The sequence below is a fragment of the Cervus elaphus genome, chromosome 17, assembly GCF_910594005.1.
Source record: "Cervus elaphus chromosome 17, mCerEla1.1, whole genome shotgun sequence".
NCBI lineage: Eukaryota > Metazoa > Chordata > Mammalia > Artiodactyla > Cervidae > Cervus > Cervus elaphus.
Window position 1 is genome coordinate 64,579,828 of NC_057831.1, and position 16,362 is coordinate 64,596,189.

Genomic DNA, 16,362 nt, shown 5'->3' on the forward strand with positions numbered 1-16,362 from the left:
TAATAATATATTAAAAAGAAATATTTACCTTTATCGATGTCTTATTGATTGGTATCAGGCATAATTCTTAAGGCATCACATAGACTATTTCAGTCGAAGCCTCCACCAACACTGTGAGGTCAGGATTGTTATTTTCCTCGTTCCACAGATGAGGAAACTGTAGCCCAGAGAAGTTTATAAACTGACCCATGGTCACACAGTAAATAGCAAAGCTGAGGAAATCCCCAGTGGCTCAATGGTAAAGAATCTGCCTGCAATGCAGGAGACACAGGAGACAAGGGTTCAGTCCCTGGGTCAGGAAGATCCTCTGGAGAAGGGCATGGCAACCCAGTCCAGTGTTCTTGCCAGCAAAGTCCTATGGACAGAGCAGCCTCCCAGTCCTATGGACGAGAGTCCATCCGCATGTCACGGAGCGGGCACGACTGAGGGCTGACCACAGCATTGAGCACAGAGGAAAAGCGCTAGCAGACAAAGAGGCAAAAAATGAAACTGCATGTTTCCCCTACAAATTAGCCTGGTTAAATGACAATAACCAGTTTAATGAAGTGATACAACTGTGAGTTTTTTGTTTTAAATATTTGTTATTATTTATTATCGCCCTGCCGCGCTTAGTTGCTCAGTCGTGTCCGACTCTTTGCAACTTCATGGACTGTAGCCCGCCAGGCTTCTCTGTCCATGGGGATTCTCCAGGCAAGAATACTTTTAAATAAAGTAAAATCATTAAAAATAAAACGAAGAAATGGGCAGGATGGTGGTTTTTAAAACAAGTCCTCAAACACTTTGCCATCCCTCTCTGAGAGAAGAGCTCCATGTTTCTGCCCTTTGAATGTGAGTGGGGCTATGACAGCCCTCATCAACCCCATAGCAGAAGGGGGTTGTGTCTTTGGTGGCTGGGTCAAAAAAGGTGGCACAGCTTCCTCCTGGCTTCCTGTTTTGGGATTCTTGCTCTGGGGAATGCTAGCCACCAAGCTGTGAGTCCTACTTGGAGAGAAACAAAGGCCCCTGCCAACAGGCACAACCCACTGCCGGATTTCAGATGGTTCCAGCCTCAGAACCTTAGAACCTTCCAGCAGAGGCCCCTGACATTGCCAAGCAGAGATAAACCACAAGCTAGGTCCTGTCCAGATGTCTAACTTCCAGAATCCTCCATGGGCGTAAAAAATGGTTGGATTTCATGGTTGTTACTACTGTTGTTATTGCTTGGTTTGGGGTGGTTTTTTCTTTTTTTTTTTGCTCAGAAATTATATAATAACAATTTTCTTGTCTAACTCAATGAAACTAAGCCATGCCATGTGGGGCCACCCGAGATGGTTGGGTCATGGTGGAGAGGTCTGACAGAATGTGGTCCACTGGAGAAGGGAATGGAAAACCACTTCAGCATTCTTGCCTTGAGAACCCCATGAACAGTATGAAAAGGCAAAAAGATAGGATGTTGAAAGATGAACTCCCCAGGTCGGTAGGTGCCCAGTATGCTACTGGAGATCAGTGGAGAAATAACTCCAAAAAGAATGAAGGGACGGAGCCAAAGCAAAAACAATACCCAGTTGTGGATGTGACTGTTGATAGAAGCAACGAATGCTGTAAAAGAGCAATACCGATAGGAACCTGGAATGTTATGTCCATGAATCAAGCCAAACAGGAGATGACAAGAGTGAACATCGACTTTCTAGGAATCAGTGAACTAAGATGGACTGGAATGGTGAATTTAACTTAGATGACCATTAGATCTACTACTGTGGGCAGGCATCCCTTAGAAGAAATGGAGTAGCCATCATGGTTAACAAAAGAGTCTGAAATGCAGTACTTGGATGCAATCTCAAAAATGACAGAATGATCTCTGTTTGTATCCGAGGCAAACCATTCAATATCACGATAATCCAAGTCTATGCCCCAACCAGTAACGCTGAAGAAGCTGAAGTTGAATGATTCTATGAAGACCTACAAGACCTTTTAAAACTAACACCCCAAAAAAGATGTCCTTTTCATTATAGGGGAATGGAATGCAAAAGTAGGAAGTCAAGAAACACTTGGACTAACAGGTAAATTTGGCCTTGGAGTATGGAATGAAGCAGGGCAAAGGCTAATAGAGTTTTGCCAAGAGAATGCACTGGTCATAGCAAACACTGTCTTCCAATACCACAAGAGAAGACTCTACACATGGACATCACCAGATGGTCAACACTGAAATCAGATTGATTATATTCTTTGCGGCCAAAGATGGAGAATCTCTATAGAGTCAGCAAAAACAAGACTGGGAGATGACTGTGACTCAGATCATGAACGCCTTATTGCCAAATTCAGACTTAAATTGAAGAAAGTAGGGAAAAACCACTAGACCATTCAGGTATTACCTAAATCAAATCCCTTATGATTATACAGTGGAAGTGAGAAATAGATTTAAGGGACTAGATTTGATAGACAGAGTGCCTGATGAACTATGGACAGAGGTTTGTGACATTGTACAGGAGACAGGGATCAAGACCATCCCCATGGAAAAGAAATGCAAAAAAGCAAAATGGCTGTCTGTGGAGTGATAGCTCCTCAAATAGCTGTGAAAAGGAGAGAAGTGATAAGCAAAGGAGAAAAGGAAAGATATTCCTATTTGAATGCATGGTTCCAAAGATTAGCAAGGAGAGATAAGAAAGCCTTCCTCAGCGATCAATGCAAAGAAATAGAGGAAAACAACAGAATGGGAAAGACTAGAGATCTCTTGAAGAAAATGAGAGATACCAAGGGAACATTTAATGCAAAGGTGGGCTCAATAAAGGACAGAAATGGTATGAACCTAACAGAAGCAGAAGATGTTAAGAAGAGGTGGCAAGAATACACAGAACTGTACAAAAAAGATCTTCATGACCCAGATAATCATGATGGTGTGATCACTCACCTAGAGCTTGACATCCTGGAATGTAAAGTCAAGTGGGCCTTAGAAAGCATCACTATGAACAAAGCTAGTGGAGGTGATGGAATTCCAGTTGAGCTATTTCAAATCCTAAAAGATGATGCTGTGAAAGTGCCACACTCAATACGTCAGCAAATTTGGAAAACTCAGCAGCAGCCACAGGACTGGAAAAGGTCAGTTTTCATTCAAGTCCCAAAGAAAGGCAATGCCAAGAATGCTCAAACTACCACACAATTGCACTCATCTCACATGTTAGTAAAGTAATGCTCAAAATTCTCCAAGCCAGGCTTCAGCAATACGTGAACCATGAACTTCCAAATGATCAAGCTGGTTTTAGAAAAGGCAGAAGAACCAAAGATCAAATTGCCAACATCTGCTAGATCATTGAAAAAGCAAGAGAGTTCCAGAAAAACATCTACTTCTGCTTTATTGACTATGCCAAAGCCTTTGACTGTCTGGATCACAATAAACTGTGGAAAATTCTTCAAGAGATGGGAATACCAGACCACCTGACCTGCCTCTTGAGAAACCTGTATGCAGGTCAGGAAGCAACAGTTAGAACTGGACATGGAATGACACACTGGTTCCAAATAGGAAAAGGAGTACATCAAGGCTGTATATTGTCACCCTGCTTATTTAACTTATGTGCAGAGTACATAATGAGAAACGCTGGGCTGGATGAAGCACAAACTGGAATCAAGATTGCTGGGAGAAACATCAATCACCTCAGATATACAGATGACACCACCCTTATGGCAGAAAGTGAAGAAGAACTAAAGAGCCTCTTGATGAAACTGAAAGAGGAGAGTCAAAAAGTTGGCTTAAAGCTCAACATTCAGAAAACTAAGATCATGTCACCTGGTCCCATCACTTCATGGCAAATAGATGGGGAAACAGTGGAAACAGTGGCTGGCTTTATTTTTCTGGGCTCCAAAATCACTGCAGATGGTGGCTGCACCCATGAATTTAAAAGACGCTTGCTCCTTGGAAGGAAAGTTATGACCAACCTAGATAGCATAATCAAAAGCAGAGACTAATAGCCAGGACATGGAAGCAACCTAGATGCCCATCAGCAGATGAATGGATAAGGAAGCTGTGGTACATATACACAATGGAATATTACTCAGCCATTAAAAGGAATTCATTTGAATCAGTTCTAATGAGATGGATGAAACTGGAGCCCATTATACAGAGTGAAGTAAGCCAGAAAGATAAAGACCATTACAGTATACTAACACATATATATGGAATTTAGAAAGATGGTAACGATAACCCTATATACAAAACAGAAAAAGAGACACAGATGTACAGAACAGACTTTTGGACTCTGTGGGAGAATGCAAGGGTGGGATGTTTCGAGAGAACAGCATCAAAACATGTATATTATCTAGGGTGAAACAGATCACCAGCCCAGGCTGGATGCATGAGACAAGTGCTCGGGGCTGGTGCACTAGGAAGACCCAGAGGGATCAGGTAGAGAGGGAAGTGGGAGGGGGGATCGGGATGAGGAATACATGTAAATCCATGGCTGATTCATGTCAATGTATGACGGAAACCACTACAATACTGTAGAGTGATTAACCTCCAACTAATAAAAATAAATGGAAAAAAAAAAAAAAGAAAGAACGAAGAAAAAAAAAAGATTAAAAAAAAAAGGCAGAGACATTACTTTGCCAACAAAGGTCTGTCTAGTCAAGGCTATGGTTTTTCCAGTAGTCACATATGGATGTGAGAGTTGGACTATAAAGAAAGCTGAGCATCGAAGAATGATGCTTTTGAACTGTGGTGTTGGAGAAGACTATTGAGAGTCCCTTGGACTGCAAGGAGAACCAACCAGTCCATCCTGAAGGAAATCAGTCCTGGGTGTTCATTGGAAGGACTGATGCTGAAGCTGAAACTCCAATACTTTGGCCACCTCATGCAAAGAGTTGACTCATTGGAAAAGACCCTCATGCTGGGAAAGATTGAGAGCAGGAGGAGAAGGGGATGACAGAGGATGAGATGGCTGGATGGCATCACTGACTCGATGGACATGAGTTTGGGTAAATTCCGGGAGTTGGTGATGGACAGGGAGGCCTGGCGTGCTGCGATTCATGGGGTCGCAAAGAGTCAGACATGACTGAGCAACTGAACTGAACTGAATTTAAACCAACAAGGCCCTTCTTCAGGGATGTTTGTCAGTTTGCCATAGGTTTCTCCTTGGTCTTATTTTTCTGCTCCCCTTAGGTATATTTTGATGATTAATTTTATGTGCCAACTGGCTGGACCATGGTGCCCCAACATTTGGCAGATCACCCTCCATAATGTGGGTGGGCCTTACCAGATAAGTTGGAGACCTTCATATAACAAAGACCCATTCCTCCCAAAGCAAGACAGAGTTGCCAGCCAGTACACTGCCTTTGGACTTTTACTGCAGCTCTTACCTGAGCCTCCAGGATGTCTGCCATCCCTTCAGACTTTAGATTCACCAAACCTGCAGTAATGTTTGCCAATTCCCTGAAAACTTTTTCTCTCATTGGTCTGTTTCTCTGGGCAATCCTGACTAAGACACACATTTTCTCTTTCACTCTCCTAAACTCCTCACCAATTCCTCTAGACTCCTAACATCACTGTAGTATCCAAGTAAATCCCCACTGTTTAACTTCATGTGCATTTGATGTCTTTAAGAGGGCTAGAGAAGAGACTAATGCTGGCTGAAGAGTCAATCTTCTTTACCTCCTCCTGCCCCTCCCTCTTCAGGACATAAATCATAATTAATATACATCTATTGCCAATAAATGAGCCTGAGAACACCAAGGGCAAAAAAATCTAAGCAGATAAAGGCCAGGGAAGGAGATAACTGTGACTTCTGCATTGAATTAGAGAATGATATATGCCATCAAGAATGCCCAAACGATAAAAGGTCAGATCCAGGCAAAGCAAAAGAAAAGGTGCACCTTACCCCTCGAAGCAGTGGGCGACCGTCAGAACCCATTTCTTGGCAATGAGGACACAACCGCAAATGTGCCCACTGGGTTCACTCTGCAGGGAACACTGCCAGGGCCACCTTCCCGGGCGACTCGTCCGACCCCCTAGAATCCTCTTATTCATCCGGGCAGCAGGGCGGCGCCCACAGTCTACCAAGGAGCAGGAGAGGACAGACAGATGTGACTCACCGCCAAACCCAACGGGATGCCTGCGTCTTTGCTGTCATGCACAAGAGATCATTTCTCCCCCTGCGTGAATCCAGTTTGGTTCATATACCACTGTTACACCACGAATTCTCTCACCTTGTTTAGTACACAGAAGAGAAATCTTACTTCTGCTGTAACAGGACTGCCTAGATTTGGAAACCAAAAAATGGCATAATATTAAGTTATGTTTTATTGTTTACTTCAAACACTTTACCAGTGGAAAGCAAGACACAGGTTGGGCGGGGGGTGTAGGAAGGCTGTACTTTTTTAGTGTATTTCTCATCATGATGATATGATTTCACCTTTGTGGGAAGAGGAACTACAGGCAGCCAGGTTTCTCACATCACCATAGCTGTTTGCACTACCCGGAATATAAACTCAATGATTTTCAAAGGAGGGAGAGGAAAAGGAAAGGAACTAGTCTGCTTCTCAGGGTGTGTGGTGAGGAGGGCGCATGTCAGACTTTCATGCTTATGGAGAGGGCATGTGTGCCCAAAAAAAACAGAAATGGTTTGAGAGAAATAAGTATTACTTCAAAAGTTAGAGAACAGACAAAGGAACTGAATATTTAGACTAGATGAGAATCTTGTAGAGACTTTATTACCTTTTAGAAAACTGTAGTTGATTTACAATATTGTGTTGGTTTCAAGGATACAGCACTGTGATTCAGTTATTTTTTCTGATTATACTCCATTATAGCTCATGATAAGATGTTGAACATAGTCCCTCCTGCTATACAGTAGATCTTTGTTGCTTATCTGTTTTATGTACATAGTTTGTACCTGTTAATCCCATACTCCTAATTTGTCTCTCCCTGCTTCCCTTTCGCCTTTAGTAACCATACATTTGTTATCTATGTTGCTGAGAACTTGCAGTGTTAAACTGTGTACCTATGATTAGCTGACAGGAAGAAGAGGGATTAAATTCATGCCATGTTACTCTAGGTGGCAGGATCAGAATCAATAGGTGGAACTTATAGAAACAGTGCATTCAGGAAAGCAAAGCTTTTTAAAAATCAAAGTTAAGTTTTGAAGGAAAACACATGGCCATGTTTAAGCATCTATCAATGTGGCTGCACAAGAGAATTCAGCTTAGGGTGTGATAAGTTTATATCACAAGGTTCTCTTCTAAGCATTTATTCTACAATGCAAATTTAAAGGAAAAAAAAAAAACACTTTGAGACTATCAAATATACTAGGATTTGCTTAGAATCCTTGATCTGTCAGAAAAAAAAAAACACCCTAAGTATTAATTTCCACATTCTTTTTTGAAGACCTGCCGTATTTTCTTTTGTTGCTAAATTTGCATGGGGATGTGTGTATACAATAAATTATATAATACAGAAAAAGCACATACACGTTTTACCTTCCCATAACCTGAAGTCCTATCTCCTCCTCACTCCCTGTCTCATTATCCTTAGTTTCTTTGTAGCACTTCCAAATATGTGAAATTCATTCTGTTTGTTACTGCTTATACTCTCTCTTTTCACCTCTAAAGTGTATGTTTCCTGAGACCAGGGTTCTTGTTCCCCTCGTCACTTCTACATCTCCTCAGAACTCAGCAATAAGCCTGGCATAGAAAAGATAGCAATACTTAGCTGTTATCTATTAGATCTTAAAGTTATAGCTTTTAGGAATAGGGAAAGATCAAAGATTATCTGTCTTAACTCTCATTTTAAAAGGAAATTGAGGTTGTGTGGGATCACATATCTAGGTCGTAAGGCAGGACTAGAATCAGATCCACCGACTCCCAGTTTCAAGTGACTTTATCTCTCTCTCCATCTATCTACCTACCTACCAACCTGGAAGGGCTTTCCTGGAAGCTCCAGTTTGGGAAAACAAACCACTCTGTTGGAAGATCCAGGTCACTGTTTTGGAGGAAGTGCTTCAGTTGACAGCTTTTCAGAAATTTGGTCACAGTTCTGTCTATAGGAAAATGTCAAGACATCTAAAGAAAAATGACCCACCTTTTAATTTTCTTCTTTGAAATTCTTAAGAGGTGGTTTCTCTAGCATTAATTAAAAGCTTTGGAGTCATAAAAACTTGTTTTGAGTTCAGAGAATAGCACTTTTGTGGTGCTATGAATCTGAGCAAGTTTTATGTAAATATTCTATAGCTATGCCCCTATAATGTCATAATCACTAAATGTGTTAATTCCCTCAATGGATCTTTCTCCTGAACCCCTGCCCATAGATGAGGGACGCAACACTTTTTAACATTCCACAATTTTTTTTAGGGGAAATTTTTCAGAAGTGAACTTTTGAGGTTACTTGATTAGAATTTCTTTGTGTGTCTGTTTTTCTCTCAGACTCTCCGAGTTTTATCAGCTGTCATTCCTTCAATTTGCTCTGTTAACTAGTTCCATGTAGCATCTGTAGGAAGTGTAGACATTAAGAACTTATTTCAAACAGGGTGTGAAAAGCACTCCAAGATTAGAACCCAAATTCCTCCTCCTACACTATGATGGTTTCTGTAATTGTAATTAAAAAATGTAATTAGCCAAAAGAAAAAGATGTATGTCTACAAAGTAGGAAGAAAGCCAAATGATGTTGAAATACAAATGTCCTTAGGTAGCCCATGGATGTTCCTCTTTGAAGTGACACATTTAGAATATCTTAGATTTGAAACAGAAGCAGGGCCCTTATGATAGACCTTTGCTCCATAATCCACTCTACACAGCTCTAGTGATGGGTTGTCTTACCCTTTTACCAGTAGTTCATGCAAAGTTGTTGCATTAAGGCTCTCCCAGTTGGAGTGTAATGTAAGCCACTGTTGGTCTTGCTCCTGTTCCTCTATCAATTTGGTCACAGATGGTTCCCTAATAGAAAGACAAATACCAGATAAATATTCTAGCACAATGATCTTTGACCAAGCAATATCATTATGGAGCACTTTCAGTGGTAAAGAATCTGCCTGCCAATGCAGAAGACGTGGGCTCAATCTCTGGGTCAGGAAGATCCCCTGTAGAAGGAAATGGCAACCCACTCCAGTATTCTTGCCTGGAGAATCCCATGGACGGAGGAACCTGGGGGGCTACGTCCATGAGGTCATAAAGGAGTCAGATATGACTTAGCGACTAAACAACAATAACAACTCTTACCAAAAAGAAGCATTAAATTAATAGTCAATATTTCAAGAGGGGGATTAGTATTCAAAAAAGTTTGCTATGGAATGTGATGAGTAAGAGAAGTTACTAAAAGTATCCTGAAGCAACAAAGATCCACAATGTTACAGCTATTTTAGTAACTCTCTGCTGGAATATATTTGTACATCTGAGGCGTTGGAATTCTAACATATGCCATGTAAAAGCCAACACCTGAAAAACAAGAGCAAGTTGAGGCAGGAATCAAAAGTAAATAAAATGTATTTGCCTGGAGTATTTTTTCATCTTCTTTTCTTATCTAGTGTAATCTTACAATAAAGCAATATCTTACAATAAGTAATAAGTAGAGAAAATCAATGGCCATGTAGTGTCTGTTTAGAGAGTATAAAATTGTAAGTGGAATTTTTTCAACATACTGGAAAATCTTTATGTACTAAAAATTAGGAAGGATTCTAGAAAGCAGAGATAGGGATGAGCATCATTTTGCTCTTTACCTATATTCTCACTCAGCTTCCACCAGTACTCTGCTGTGAATGCCTCATTCAGGTATAACATAAATATGGTTGCCCTGTACTCAAGCTTTAAAATTTTAAGTTTCAAAACTGTCTAGGTTTTTATGTAAAATATCCTATACTTCAAGAAATAGTTGGTTCACTTAGGTAATCCATATTTGAAGAAAATCTTTCGGATCTTTTTCACCAGATGCTATCACGAGTTGATGAGGTGGTGGAATTCATTTTAGACAGGAGAAAGGGGGGTTCCTTCTGAATCTGGAAGAAAGTAGGAGAGAAGGAAGTAGGTACTTGGATTTGGAGATGGGGAGAGAATTCAAGAGAATTCATGAGAGAATACAAATCAGATAATCAGATCAGTTCAGTTCAGTCCCCCAGTTGTATCCAACTCTTGTGACCTCCATGGACTGCAGCATGCCAGGCTTCTCTGTCCATCACCAACTCCCGGAGTTTACTCAAACTCATGTCCATTGAGTCAGTGATGCCATCCAACCATCTTATCCTCTGTAGTCCCCTTCTTCTCCCACCTTCAACCCTTCCCAGCATCAGGGTCTTTTCAAATGAGTCAGTTCTTCGCATCAATTGGCCTAAGTATTGGAGTTTCAGCTTCAGCATCAGTCCTTCCAATGAATATTCAGGACTAATTTCCTTTAGGATTGACTGGTTGGATCTTCTTGCAGTCCAAGGGACTCTCAAGAGTCTTCTCCAACACCACAGTTCAAAAGCATCAATACTTTGGTGCTCATCTTTCTTTATAGTCCGACTCTCACATCCATACATGACCACTGGAAAAACCATAGCTTTGAATAGACGGACTTTTGTTGGCAAAGTAATGTCTCTGCTTTTTAATATGCTGTCTAGGTTGGTCATAACTTTTCTTCCAAGGAGCAAGGGTCTTTTAATTTCATGGCTGCAATCACCATCTGCAGTGATCTTGGAGCCCCCAAAATTAAAGTCTGTCACTGTTTCCCCATCTATTTGCCATGAGGTGATGGGACCAGGTGACATGATCTTAGTTTTCTGAATGTTGAGTTTTAAGTCAACTTTTTCACTCTTCTCTTCACTTTCATCAAGAGGCTCTTTAGTTCTTCTTTGCTTTCTGCAATAAGAATGGTGTCATCTGATCTGCATATCTGAGGTTACTGATATTCTTCCTGGTAATCTTGATTCCAGCTTCTGCTTCATCCAGTCCAGCATTTCTCATGATGTACTCTGCATATAAGTTAAATAAGTAGGGTGACAATATACAGCCTTGATGGACTCCTTTCCTGATTTGGAACCACTGTGTTGTTTCACGTCCAGTTCTAACTGTTGCTTCTTGACCTGCAAACAGATTTCTCATGAGGCAGGTCAGGTGGTCTGGTATTCCCATCTCTTGAAGAATTTTCCACAGTTTATTGTGATCCAGACAGTCAAAGGCTTTGGCATAGTCAATAAAGCAGAAGTAGATGTTTTTCTGGAACTCTCTTGCTTTTTCAATGACCCAGTGGATGTTGGCAATTTGATCTCTGGTTCTTCTGCCTTTTCTAAAACCAGCTTGAACACCTGGAAGTTAACAGTTTATGTATTGCTGAAGCCTGACTTGAAGAATTTTGAGCATTACTTTCCTAGAGTGTGAGATACGTACAACTGTGTAGAAGTTTGAACATTCTTTGGCATTGCCTTTCTTTGGGACTGGAATGAAAACTGACCTTTTCCAGTCCTGTGGCCACTGCTGAGTTTTCCAAATTTGCTGACATATTGAGTGCAGCACTTTCACAACATCATCTTTTAGGATTTGAAATAGCTCAACTGGAATTCCATCACCTCCACTAACTTTGTTCATAGTGATGCTTTCTAAGGCCCATTTGACTTCGCATTCCAGGATGTCTGGCTCTAGGTGAGTGATTGTACCATCATGATTATCTGGATCATAAAGATCTTTTTTGCATAGTTCTTCTGTGTATTCTTGCCACCTATTCTTAATATCTTTTGCTTCTGTTAGGTCCATACCATTTCTGTCCTTTATTGAGCCCACCTTTGCATTAAATTTTCCCTTGGTATCTCTAATTTTCTTGAAAAGATCTCTAGTGTTTCCCATTCTATTGTTTTCCTCTATTTCTTTGCACTGACCACTGAGGAAGGCTCTTTTATTTCTCCTTGCTATTCTTTGGAATTCTGCATTCAAATGGGAATATCTTTCCTTTTCTCCTTTGCTTTTTGTTTCTCTTCTTTTCACAGCTATTTGTAAGGCCTCCTCAGACAGCCATTTTGCCTTTTTGCATTTCTTTTTCTTGGAGATTGTCTTGATCATTGCCTCCTGTACAAAGTTATGAACTTCCATCAGATCTAATCCCTTGAATCTATTTGTCACTTCTACTGTATAATCGTAAGGGAATTTATTTAGGTCATACCTGAATGGTTTTCTGGTTTTCCCTACTTTCTTCAATTTAAGTCTGAATTTGGCAATAAGGAGTTCATGATCTGAGTCACAGTCAGCTCCTGGTCTTGTTTTTGCTGACTCTATAGAGATTCTCCATCTTTGGCTGCAAAGAATATAATCAGTCTGATTTCAGTGTTGACCATCTGGTGATGTCCATGTGTAGAGTCTTCTCTTGTGTTGTTGGAAGAGGGTGTTTGCTATGACTGGTACATTTCTTGGCAAAACTCTATTAGCCTTTGCCCTGCTTCATTCCCTACTCCAAGGCCAAATATGCCTGTTACTCCAGGTATTTCTTGATTTCCTACTTTTGCATTCCATTCCCCTATAATGAAAAGGACATCTTTTTTGGGTGTTAGTTCTAGAAGGTCTTGTAGGTCTTCTAAGAACCATTCAACTTCAGCTGCTTCAGCATTACTTGTTGGGGCGTAGACTTGGATTACTCTGATATTGAACAGTTTGCCTTGGACTTGAACAGAGATCATTCTGTCATTTTTGAGATTGTATCCAAGTACTGCATTTCAGACTTTTTTGTTGACTATGATGGCTACTCCATTTCTTCTATGGGACTCTTGCCTACAGTAGTAGATATAATGGTCATCTGAGTTAAATTCACCATTCCAGTCTATTTTAGTTCACTGATTCCTAAAATGTTGACGTTCACTCTTGCTATCTCCTGTTTCACCACTTCCAATTTGCCTTGATACATGGACCTAACATTCCAGGTTCCTATGCAATATTGCTCTTTACAGCATCAGACTTTACTTCCATCACCAGTCACATCCCCAACTGGGTATTGTTTTTGCTTTGGCTCCATCTCTTCATTCGTTCTGGAGTTATTTCTCCACTGATCTCCAGTAGCATATTGGGCACCTACCAACCTGAGGAGTTCATCTTTCAGTGTCCTATCTTTTTGCCTTTTCATACTGTTCATGTTTGGGTGTCTCCTGCGGAGGTACACGTCAGCAGTGAACTGCTGCAGGGGCAGGGGCTCTGGGTGCAGTAGACATGGGTATAGCATAAGACCTCTTGGAGGAGGTCGCCATTAACCCCACCAAAGAGCTGCCAGAACTTACACAGGACAAGGGAAACAGACTCTTGGTGGGCACAAACAGAACCTTGTGTACCAGGACCCAGGAGAAAGGAGCAGTGATCCCACAGGAGACTGACCCAGACTTGACCGTGAGTGTCCAGGAGTCTCTCGCAGAGGCATGGGTCGGCATTGGCCGGCTGCAGGGTTGGGGGCATTGAGTGTAGTAGTGCCTGCATGGGACCTTTTGAAGGAGGTGACATTATCTTCATCACCTCCACCTTAGTTTGGCCTCAGGTCAAATAACAGGGAGGGGACACAGCCCCACCCTTCAACAGAAAATTGGATTAAGGATTTACTAAGCATGGCTCTGCCCATCAGAACCAGACCCAGTTTCCCCCTCAGTCAGTCTCTCTCATCAGGAAGCTTCTATAAGCCTCTGATCCTTCTCCATCAGAGGGCAGACAGACTGAAAATCACAATCACAGAAAAGTAATCAATCTGATCACATGGACCACAGCCTTGTCTAACTCAGTGAAACTATGAGCCATGCTGTGTGGGGCCATCCAAGACGGATGGGTCGTGGTGGAGAGTTCTGACAAAACGTGGTCCACTGGAAAAGGAAATGGCAAACCACTTCAGTATTCTTGCCTTGAGAACCCCACGAACAGTATGATAATCAGATAGTCTCTACTTTTCATTTCAAGAAGGAGGGGAGATCCTCAGATGAAAGGTGTGGGGAGGGGCAGTGGCAGGGGGCACAATGGCGAGGAAAGTGACGTGTATATGCAGTTACTCCTGGTGGAGGTATCTGGAGAAACATCAAAGATAAAAGCATGGTGAGCAGCAGTGAGGATTCAAATGAACCTGGAAACCTTGAAGGGGTAGTAGCACTAAGTCTGTGAGCTTAGCGACTTGCTTTTATGATAATGGAATGTCCTTTTTTTTTTTTTTTTGCAAAACAGGGAGAGAGCGCAGGAAGGGAAGGAAAGTTAGATTCAGTGGCACTGCAAGAAAAGTTACCATTTCACCTGGCTACCATTATTTAAAAACGACTGCAATCACAAAATAGAAAAAAAATTTTTTTTAATAAAACCTCACCAAATGCAGTTATTTTTTAATAAAACCCTCTAACGACTTGAGAATAGAATAAGAGCCAAAAAATTAAAAACAAAACAGAGTTCTTCATAACAGACGAACTCTAATCACTTGATTTTTCAAAAATGGCATATCCCCTCCCATACTTTAAGAAGCATTGCACAAGCTTTAATTGATTTAGAATCTTGAATGAACTGTTATATAATTGAATATGCCACAAAACTGACTGAAAAATGGGAATTTTTTTCCTTCACCAAAATGAGGATGTGGCTTTCCAGTAATCCCAGAGGTGCTGTATGTGGAGGCACAGAGGTATGGGAAGTAGAGAAATCAGAGGTCATGCATACCATTCAAGGTTTCAAGGTTTCTCTTAATACCTGCATCCTGAGAATTTCTGTCTGCAAAGGAACAATCCGTGGCCTCCTAAATCCATGCATTTTATTGGCAAAAAGCCAAAGGACGCTCGGCTTCAGATCTGTTATTTAATGAGAACAGTCCTCAGGCAGATATTCACAGGGCAACAGGGACTCACATGAGGACGAGTCAGCATAAGCACAGGATTTGCACAGAGGCTGGTTGGGAAAATCATTGCCAAGGAACCAAGGTCCCTTCAATCGCCTTGAGGGGTGTTTTTGCATTTTATTCAATTAGCCTCCAAGAAAGGCAATTTAGTCTGAACCTCTCAGTTATGTTAAGTGGAAAACCTAAGAAATTCATCAAGAAGAAGGGAGTATCATTATGAAAATTAGTTTCCCATGAAACCCTTAAACACTAGCACACTTCTCAGCACTAGAAATGTCGTCTTATCGCCCATTAAAAAAAATCGATGAAACCATATGGCTCAACTTCTGCCATCATACAGAATCTGAGCATCTGTGTGATTTCAACATTTTTTCTTTAAATAATTTTTAAAATCATAAAAGTAACACTTATACATGGAAAAAATCCAAACATTATATAATGAAAAAATATTCTTCCCATCCAAGATGTATAAAATCACCACTGTAAATAGCATTTGAGTATCTTTGCCAAGCACTGTCTGTAACACTTGTATCCCTTTGTTTTTAGTCTATATACATTTCTGGGAGATAGTGACAGACAGGGAAGCCTGGTGCGCTGCAGTTCATGGGGTGCAAAGGGTCGGACATGACTTAGTGAGTGAACAGCAGTATTGTTCTGTACGGTGGTGATGTTTTCATTTAAGGACCTATCTTGGGAGTCTTTGCATGGTAACAGCTAGATAATATTAATAATTATGATATTAATAACTATTACTTATTTTCTATAGGCAACACACTATAAGATTAACTTGTTTTATATTATTTAATCCTCTCAACAACTTTGTGAAGTATGTATACATACATGTGAAAGTCCCTCAGTAGTGTCTGACTATTTGCAATCCCTGGCGAGCCTGTAGCCTGCCAGGCTCCTCTTTCCGTGGGATTCTCCAGGCAAGAATGCTGGAGCGGGTTGCCATTTCCTCTTCCAGGGGATCTTCCTGACCCAGGGATCGAACCCAGGTCTCCCACATTACAGGTGGATTATTTACCATCTGAGTTACCAGGGAAGTATGCTTTATTGTTATTCACCATTTTGGAGATGAAAAAATTGAGGCAAAGAGAGAATACAAAATTTTCCCCCGGTCACACAGCTTTGGTGTTGCATCCCTGCGGTCTGACGTCAGAGTGCCTCTTGTAACACTAGGAGCACCATGCAGCCCTCCTCCTGTTCAGAGCACACACCGCGTTCTTTCCATAGCTGCTTAGTGTTCCATTACATGCATGTACGTTTATTTCACCAGTCCTCTGTTGAGACCATTTCCAACTTGGAGTTATAATGAAAAAGCAGCAGTTAACAGCTTAACGACTCACCTTTGCCCACATGCACAAGTGTGACTTGAGAACAAATTCCTAGAAATAAAACTATTGAATCAAAATGTAAATTTTTGATGAATGGTATGAATTTTCCCTTCAGAGAGTAATGGCAGTTTACATACTTATCAAGACTAGGTGTGCCTATACATCTTAATTTTTATAACTATGCATATAATGTAAGCCATGCTATGAAAATATATCTGGAACTTAATTACTCAAATTTTGTTTACCCGTTGGTAATTAATTTGACAT

The 16,362-nt window shown here is 41.0% G+C and overlaps 1 protein-coding gene across 7 annotated transcripts in view; it reads right to left on the reverse strand.

Moving 5' to 3' along the window:
- The window catches only part of CORIN (corin, serine peptidase), a 263,611-nt gene that overhangs the window by 18,590 nt on the left and 228,659 nt on the right, over window positions 1-16,362 (reverse strand). For 6 of the 7 annotated variants that reach the window (XM_043870982.1, XM_043870981.1, XM_043870986.1 and 3 more), the window contains 3 exons: window positions 8,776-8,892; window positions 6,172-6,221; window positions 5,844-6,018 (listed from right to left, as the gene is read on the reverse strand). In XM_043870982.1, coding sequence (XP_043726917.1) covers window positions 5,844-6,018; window positions 6,172-6,221; window positions 8,776-8,892 — 342 coding nt within the window. The remainder of the gene's footprint in view (window positions 1-5,843; window positions 6,019-6,171; window positions 6,222-8,775; window positions 8,893-16,362) is intronic. The other variant, XM_043870984.1, reaches the window with a different exon arrangement.